The sequence below is a fragment of the Palaemon carinicauda genome, chromosome 20 (assembly GCF_036898095.1).
Source record: "Palaemon carinicauda isolate YSFRI2023 chromosome 20, ASM3689809v2, whole genome shotgun sequence".
Taxonomy (NCBI): domain Eukaryota; kingdom Metazoa; phylum Arthropoda; class Malacostraca; order Decapoda; family Palaemonidae; genus Palaemon; species Palaemon carinicauda.
Genome location: NC_090744.1, coordinates 34309836 through 34319835, shown reverse-complemented (window position 1 = coordinate 34319835; position 10000 = coordinate 34309836). Strand labels below are relative to the sequence as shown.

Here is a 10000-nt window from a genome sequence, read left to right as displayed (position 1 = left end):
GAACAAAAATTGCATTTCATATTACTATTTATTTAATTTTTGTTCCAGTTCCATTAATCTCTACTGACCAGAATTATTACAAAACTAATTTTTTTCTTTTTCTTTTTTGTCACAATTTCCAGCAATCTCTACTGACCGAGAATTAATAGAAAAGTAATTCTTTTTCTTTTTATCCCTTATAATCCCCACTTCCAGTAATCTCTACTAGCTGGAATGAACACAAATTACATTTCTTTTTTTCTTATATTATTTTTGCCCACTTCCAGCCATCTCTACTGACCCGTTTGTATACAAAACACATTTTTTTTCTTTCTTCCGGCCTCACCTACTTCAATCTTTACTGACCGAAATTAACATAAATTGCATTTCTTTTTCTTATTTTTCTATTTCTTTTTATGGTTCCCACTTCCAGCAATCTCTACGGACCAGACTGAATTCAACAAACTATTCTATAACACTGAAATCAGGCCAGTAGTTCACTAAGAAATAATACTCCATCTTCTGGTAACATGCTGCATGATGGGGCAAGAATAGAAGACACATTTCTTTTTCTTCTTTCTTCTGGCCTCACCTACTGCAATCTCTCCACTGACCGGAATGACACGTAACATTTCTTTTCCTTTTTTATTTCATCCTCAGATCCACCAGAGGCTCCCATCATCTCAGGGTACAGCACGGGAGACATCCTGAAAGAAGGTCAAGAGGTTACACTGACCTGCAGGTGCCAGGGGGGTAACCCCAGGCCGCGTATGGCGTGGTACAAAAATGGAAAGTTGTTGAACCACCAAGGCGACCAAGGAGGACGATTTCGTGAGGCTGAGTGTGACCCTGAAGGTGGAAGCTGAGGACGACCGGGCTAGTTTCGAGTGCAGGGTGGCCAAGAATGATATTCTGAATTATCCTCTGGCAGATAATGTCACTTTCACCGTCCTTGTAAGTTTTTTTTTTATGAGAATTCTTGACTCTTTAAGCCTCTCTCTCATTATTAGTTTTTTAGATTTTTATGAAGGTTCAATGGGTTTCAAGTCTCTCTCTCTCCCTCTCTCTCTCTCTCTCTCTCTCTCTCTCTCTCTCTCTCTCTCTCTCTCTCTCTCTCTCTCTCTCTCTCTCTCTATTGAAAGTTTTTAGTTTTTATGGAGGTTTATGGCTTTTAAAAGTTCTCTCTCTCTCTCTCTCTCTCTCTCTCTCCTCTCTCTCTCTCTCTCCTCTCTCTCTCCTCCTCTCTCTCTCTCTCTCTCTGGAGCAAATCTGCGGAAAACATCAGCAAAATAATAGAAGAAATTTCAAAGAAGATCCAAGTGATAAAGAGACATATAAAGAAAGTCTACACCAATCAACACATTCCATCAAAGAACAATAAGAAGTCCAATATGGTGAATATGCTGATTGATGCATGGGAAAAAGAATGCCAAAATGGTGTAATACACGTAAGATATGGTATTCCATTAATAATCCTCAACAATTGATTAGAAAATGTGATGCCTGTCATGTTCCAACACACCCCACATGTGCTGAAATACAGCAAAAAATAAAGACATCAAGGTATTCTGCTCAAGATGCTTAGTCTGGATAGAAAATATAAATTAAGTCGAGACTAAATCTGCAAATAGTTGAAGATAAAGAAGAGGAAGAAGAAGAAATAGAAGAAGAAGAAGAAGAAAAAGAAGAAGAAGAGAACAATGAACAGAATATGTGTAAGGATGCAGAGGAAATCATTGATATAACTTATGATGCCATCCAACAACATACTTATGAAGAAATAATTACCAGATGGAAACAAATAATAGACCAAGAGACTCTACCCGGACCTACAAAATTTTAGGGAAGAGCAAGAACAAGCAAAAAAAGAAAAGAAGGATATAGTCTGCAATATGCTGAAAAGAGGGAATTGCAGATTTGGCGAAAGATGCTACTACAAGCATCCAAAGATATGTCATAATTATGAAATATATGGTAAATGTGCGTATTTAGACGGATATGGAGACGAATGCAGAGATCTTCGTCCAAAAATATGCAAAAACCTAAAAGAAGGAAAAGGATGAAGTTTCAACAAAAAATTTCGATATATGCATCCTGCAACCATGAATGAAAGTAAGAAAACTCAGCAAACTGAAAAGAAAGATGAAAGCAAAAAATAAATAAAAACGAAACAAAAAAGCAGGCCGTGTATATACCGCGCTATGAACCAAGAGCCCCAAGATATGAGGCCTTTCAACCCAAATCTGCACATTTAGAGCCCAACTACAAAGAATGCATCATAATGCCAGGGGTTGGTGCAGATATGGGGATAATTGCAGGTATACACACAAAAATAAATATGATGGCGAAAGAGCAAAATAATAGAAAAGTGGGATTTTTTAATGGCAGAATTCTGAGAAATGAAGAAAAGAACATCATATCAGAACAGGAAGGAAGCATAGGAGAATCCACATTATTACCAGTATTAAATAATGGGATGAAACACAAACAACCATAATAGTGATGAATGCACAGGGTTTAGTCACGAGTAACTCTAAAAGGAAAATAGAGTTCTTAGAAGAACTAACCCAAATTGAAAAATAGATATATTAAATTATAAGTGAAACATTGAATTCCCAAGAGACTGGCAGTGATGACCAGATAAAGGGTTTCCAAACTTATAGATCAGACAGAAAAAATAGGAATCAAGGGGGAACTGCAATATATGGAAGAGACATAAATTAAGGAAAAGTCTGTGAAAAATACAGCAACACAGAATGTGAATTGATTGCGGTAGAATTTGAATTTGAAAAACCAATGAATATGGTAGTTTACAGACCCCCAAGCACTAAGGAGTTTGACATAATAATAGAAAAAATAGATAATATATGTAGAAACCATAAAGACTGGAATATACTCCTATCTGGAGATTTTAACTTTCCTTTCGTGGATTGGAAAGAACGGATAGAAGAAAGTGGTTGTATGTATACACATAAACAACAGAGTAATAGTAGCGCAGAAGATAAGAGGCAATTTGAAAAGCTTCAAGATATGCTATTAGAACATAATGTGCAACAAATAAACCACATTCCAACAAGAAAGGAAAATGTCCTAGATCTATTATTTGTGAATGAGGTGAATTATGTTAAAGAAATAATACTGTATAACACGGGAATTTCAGACCACAATGTCATAGAATTGATAGTCCATTCCAAAGCAAGTGATCGCCAAATTAATAAAAGAACAAAACTTTGGGAAGGATATGGAAAATATAATTTTTACAGTAAGAATATAAAATGGTCAGAAATAAATGAAGAACTGAATAAAGAATGGAAAAATGTATTTGTAAGTGATAATATACAGGTAAATACGGACATACTGTACAAAATACTGGAGAAAATTGTTGAAAAATATGTACCGAAAAAAAAAACAATAAACAAAAGACGTGCATACCAAGAGACAGAAGGATCTTATTTCAGAAAATTAAAAAAGTGGAAGAAAAATCTTGCAAAAGAAAAAAATGTGGGGAAAATGATTGTTATAAAATGTAAGATAGAAAATGCAGAACAAAAGATTATACAGTCGAAAGAAAATGAAAAAAGGGACTTAGAAGAAAGGACACTTCAAAATATAAAAAGAAACCCCAAAGTACTTTACTCCTATGCAAAAAAGATGAATAAGGGGAGATTAGAAATAGGCCCTCTAAGAATTGAAGGACGGCTAACGAATGAAAAAAAGGAAATATGCAACATATTAGCAGAAAAATATAAGAGTGAGTTCACACCAAGAATTGCGAATGAGAATAATGAAACTGAAATGAGCGAAGAAAATGTTGAATATCTAACGGATATAGATATTAATGAAGCAGATATTGTCACGGCTATAAACGAAATTAAAAATGGATCGGCAGCCGGACCAGATGGAGTTCCAGCGATTTTGTTAAAAAAAACTACAAACACTATCGCGAAGCCGCTTGCAATACTGCTAAGACAAAGTGTAGATATGAGCGAGATATATGTTAAACATAAATTAGCTTATATAACCCCTATCTTCAAAAGTGGATCAAGACTAGAGGCAAGCAATTATAGACCTGTTAGTCTAACACCACATATTATGAAAGTGTATGAGAGGGTAATAAAAAGAAAATAATGAACCATTTAGTTAAAATAATTTGTTTAATATGTGTCAACACGGTTTCGTGCCTGGAAAAAGTACACAGACCCAACTGATAGCACACTATGAAAACATATACAAAATATGATAAATGAAAAAGACACAGATGTGATCTATCTAGATTTTGCAAAAGCCTTTGACAAGGTAGACCATAACATATTGGAGAAAAAAATGAGAAAGCATAATATTGTGGGAAAGATAGGAAAATGGGTAAAAGAATTCCTGCAAAACAGAAAACAGATAGTGGTTGCAAATGACGAGAAATCAGATGAAGCCCAGGTAATATCTGGTGTGCCACAAGGTACGGTATTAGCTGCACTGCTGTTTGTTATTATGATCTCAGACATAGACTGTGATGTTGAAATCTCCGTAGTGAGAAGTTTCGCCGATGACACAAGAATAAGTAGAGAAATTACTTGTGATGAAGATAGGAACTCACTACAAAGAGATCTAAACAAAATATATGAATGGGCGGAGATAAATAGGATGGTATTTAACTCCGATAATTCGAATCAATAAATTAAGGAAACAGAGAAGGAATGGTATATGCATACAAGGGACCTAATAATGAGACAATCACAAACAAGGAAGCAATTAAGACCTTGGTGTAATGTTAAATAGGAATATGTTATGCAGCGACCAAATAGCAACACTGTTGGCTAAATGTAAAGCAAAAATGGGAATGTTATTCAGACACTTTAAGACGAGAAAAGCTGAACACATGATTATGCTTTACAAAACTTATGTACGTAGTACACTCGAGTACTGCAATGTGATATGGTACCCACACTACCAAAAGGATATTGCGCAAATAGAGAGTGTACAAAGGTCCTATACTGCTAGAATAGAAGAAGTTAAGGACCTTGACTACTGGGAAAGACTGCAGTTTTTAAAACTATAGAGTCTAGAAAGGAGAAGAGAACGCTACATGATAATACAAGCATGGAAGCAATAGAAGGAATTACTGAAAACATCATGGAGCTAAAATATCAGAAAGAGCAAGCCGAGGTAGATTAATAGTGCCAAAAATATACCAGGTAAACTAAGAAAGGCGCACAGGACATTAATCCACTAAGCACCAGCATCGATAATGCAGCGACTATTTAATGTGCTGCCAGCTCATCTAAGAAACATATCAGGAGTGAGCGTAGATGTGCTTAAGAATCAGATCGATAAATACCTAAGATGCATCCCAGACCATGCAAGACTGGAAGAGGCAAAATACACCGGAAGATGCATTTGCAACTCTCTGGTGGATATACGAGGTGCCTCACACTGAGGGACCTGGGGGAACCCAAACAAAAAAATAAGGCAAATAAGGTAAGGTAAGGCTCTCTCTCTCTCTCTCTCTCTCTCCTCACTCTCTCTCTCTCTCTCTCTCTCCTGTCTCTCTCTCTCTCTCTCTCTCTCTTACAATCATCAAATATCATTTTGTTTCTTGGGGGTTGTTACATTAGAGTTAAATTTCATAAATGGTTTTATCTTAATACTAAACTTATTTGTGAGTGGCTTGACGCTGTATTTTCATATGTTATTTTTTCTTTATTTTTATGAATTTTCTTTCACTCATAATTTGATGGAAATTTCGATCTTTGTAGTGTTTTGCGAATATTTCGTAAATGTTATTCTCTATTTACAATAGATAACTTTATATTCATTAACATAACCTTTCATTAACGATAGGTTCGGTGCAAATACAAAATAATAACAAATGGATAGTTAGAGAAACAATTGTCTCTTTGTTTATATTAATCTAGCTAGAAATGTAAGTAAATAACTGCAAAGCTTATGACACACACAAACACACACACACACACACACACACATTATATATATATATTATATATATATATATATATATATATATATTATATATATATTTACACATATAAAACACCACATTATAGATTTATAGATACTCTGCGGGCAATGAAACCTATATTTATTAAGAGAAGTAAAATAATAAAATACTGGAAATATATTGTATGATCCAATTAAATCATTAATTATTATTATTATTATTATTATTATTATTATTATTAATTGCTAAGCTACAACCCGAGTTGGAAATGCAAGAAGATATAAGTCCAAGGGCTCCAACAGGGAAAAATAGCCCAGTGAGGAAAGGAAATAATGACATAAATAAACAATATGAAGAAAAATTAATAATAAAATATTTAAAAACCGTAACAACATCCAAACAGATATGTCATATATAAACTATAAAAACGACTTATGTCAACCAGTTTAACATAAAAACATTTGCTGCAAGTTTGAATTTTGAAGCTCTGTACCCGATTAGGAAGATCATTCCAGAACTTGGTCACAGCTGGAATAAATCTTCTAGAATTGTATGTATTAGGTTGGCCAGGGCACCAGCCACCTGTTGAGACTGCCACACAGTACTAAATTGGATTTTTCACTCTGTTTACGGTTCATTTTCTTTTTGCCGACACACACCGAATAGTCTCCTCTGTCCTCATACACCTGACAACTCTGAGATTACCAAACAATTCTTCTTCTCTTAGGGGTTAACTACTGCACTATAATTGTTCAGTGGCCACTTTCCTTTAAGTAAGGGTAGAAGAGGTTCTTTAGCTATGGTAAGCAGTTTTTCTAGGAGAAGGACACTCCAAGATCAAGCCATTGTTCTCTAGTCTTGGGTAGTGCCATAGCCTCTGTACCATGGTCTTCCACTGTCTTGGGTTAGAGTTCCTCTTGGTTGGGGTACACTTGGCCATGCTATTTTATCTTCCTCTTGTTTAAAGCTTTTTACAGTTTATATAGGAAATATTTATTTTATTGTTACTGTTCTTAAAATAGTCTAGTTTTCTTGTTCCCTTTACTCACTAGGCTATTTTCCCTGTCGGAGCCCCTGGGCTTATAGCATCGTGCTTTTTCCAACTGGGGTTGTAGCTTAGCAAGTATTAACGATAATAATAATCTCATGACAAGTAAATCACAGATTAATATTCATGTAATATGAGTCGTCATCCTCAGATAGCCCAAAGAGAGTTTTAGTGACGGGGTCTTCCGTTGCCACAGCTGGAGAGGAATTTACTCTGACCTGCGTGACGTCGAAATCAAATCCTTCGTCAGTCATCAGTTGGTTGGTTCATGGTAGGCTCGAATTCTCACTTACCTTATTCATGCTTCTGTCTTAGCGAAACCTGAAGACATTCAAGCATATGTGAAATATGAGACTATGAGAGATGGCGCTTCTGGCAAGGTCTACGTAGTTTAACACTCTTCATCTTTTGTCGCTTTCTGTGCGTTTTTGACATTTCCATGCCTCATTTAAAACCAAATACAAAAAATGTAACGGAAGTTAATAACTTAACTGGGCAGAAATTCATTCAGTAGCTCCTTGTGCTAATTGCAAAACAATCCAAATTATTTTTTTTTATTAATTTAATCTGGCAAGCTTTAGTTTAGCTATATATGGTATTATAATTATTATTATTATTATTATTATTATTATTATTATTATTATATTATTATTATTAGTATTATTATTATTATTATGCTGTTGTTGTTTGTTTATTTCATTAGAAATATGAAGGTAGCAACTATATTATTATTATTATTATTATTATTATTATTATTATTATTATGTTGCTGTTGTTGTTGTTGTTCTTTTTTTTTCATTACAGGTATGGAAGTTGCAACTATATTATTATTATTATTATTATTATTATTATTATTATTATTATTATGATTATTATTATTATTATTATTATTATTATTATTAAAGGAATGAAAGTAGCACCGTAGCCTCGCTAATTAGAGAGACCGAAGAGGTGGCTTTGTGACCTCGTCTGACCTGAAGTATTACCTCGATCGATCATTAGCCCTGAGTGAGATTAACGTGGACTGCACAGCCCACAACTCTGCCAGCGGAAGGGTAGTGAGTGAATCACATGTCATTAGCATAATTAGTAAGTATTGGTAATTACATACCATTGTATGAGATTAATTAGTCGTATGTGATTAGTGATTGTCCGAGTATAATCGTGTGATGTCGTGTTTACTGAGTATGATATTATGATAATTTGCTTTGTGATATAACTTCTCATTTGACCAGATATTTTATAACATTTTGCTCTCATTTGACACGCTCGTTTGACCAGGCAATTTACCTGAATAGATAGCTGCTGGTAAGAACCAAATTTCACGAATAAATTATTTGATTTGTTTGTTATATCTATACGTTTTTTCCACCAAAACCTAGATATTTGTCTTCCTTGTTTGATATCATAAGGTCTACAGAATAGACACCACACGCATACGCACGCACATATACAGTATATGTATATATATATATATATATATATATATATATATATATATATATATATAATAAATATATATATATATATATTTCTATATATATACATAATAAATTTATTTATATTTATAAATATATATATATATATATATATATATATGTATATATATATATATATATATATATATATATATATATATATATATATATATATATAAATATATATATATATATATATATATATATATATATAGGTATATATATATATATATATATATAATATATATATATATATATTTAATATATTATATATTTAATATATTATATTTATACAAATATGCATATATATTTTATATATATATGTATATATATATAATATATATATATATATATACTATATTATATATATATATATGTGTGTGTATGTTGTATATCTTTTTATTGCTCTATTTTATAAACCCTATTTTTACCTAATACATAATCACTGCTCTCGTGTCCGACATACTAAAGAATAAAACCTATTACAATCCCAAATATAGATAAAGAAAAATTCTCTAGCTGACATTATCCAAAAGACCTGAAGTTTCTTTATGAATATTAAGCCAGTGCCAAATTCATGCATATCTAAAGTAAATAATCAATTCTTAACGACCTCGGGATCAGAGTCTCGAGGCGAAATCACTCGAAGACAATACCATCTGACCGACGGGATTTGAACCCTGGTCCAGGATGCTTGTATGACAGTGACCGTACCATTTAGCAACGAGGGAAGATAAGTCAATGAAAATTATTCTTTGATTTTTAGAATTATAGCATTTCATGCATTTTAACGGTCATAAAGTAACTAATTTCCGAGCTTATTATTACTATTATTAACATATGCAATTTTATATTAGCATACACATATGTATACTTTATATACACTTACAAATTAATATTTATCCATTCATATATTCTAATTTCTTTAATGGATTCATATGAAAACATTTAAAAGACCATTAGAAATTATTAAGCTAAGAGGCCACTCATTCTAATGCAATGAGAATAACCTTAAAACTAGACATCACATCATTATAAGAAATAAATGAATAATTATTCTACACCCTTGGAGCCTCCAGGACGCCCATTCATAAGAATAGAGGGCGCGGGCGATGTTGTGGCCGGTGGCGGATGGGTATTATTTGCACAAGCGAAGGAGGGAACCCACACCCGGGTATCACGTGGGTACTTAATCAAAACTTGCTCTTTTCTTGTTGGTATTTTTTTGGGTGTCATTAAATCTTAATATATCTCAAGGATTTTAGATTCTATATAGATAAATATATATAAATATATATTTGTGTATATATATATATATATATATATATACATATATATATATATATATATAGATGTGTGTGTGTGTATATGTATCTACATTTATTTATATATTATATATGAATATATATATATATAATATATTGTATATATATATACATATATGAATATTATTATATATATATATTATATTTATTTATATATACTATATATATATGTGTATATATATATATATATATATATAATGTGCGTGTGTGTATAGAT

The 10000-nt window shown here is 32.5% G+C and overlaps 1 protein-coding gene across 1 annotated transcript in view; it reads left to right on the top strand.

The window, feature by feature from the left end:
• LOC137659731 (kin of IRRE-like protein 2) overlaps positions 1 to 845 on the top strand; it is a 34691-nt gene extending 33846 nt beyond the window's left edge. The window contains exon 6 of the mRNA XM_068394545.1: positions 640 to 845. Within this exon, the coding sequence (XP_068250646.1) occupies positions 640 to 845 (206 nt within the window). The remainder of the gene's footprint in view (positions 1 to 639) is intronic.
• The last annotated feature ends 9155 nt before the right edge of the window (positions 846 to 10000 follow it).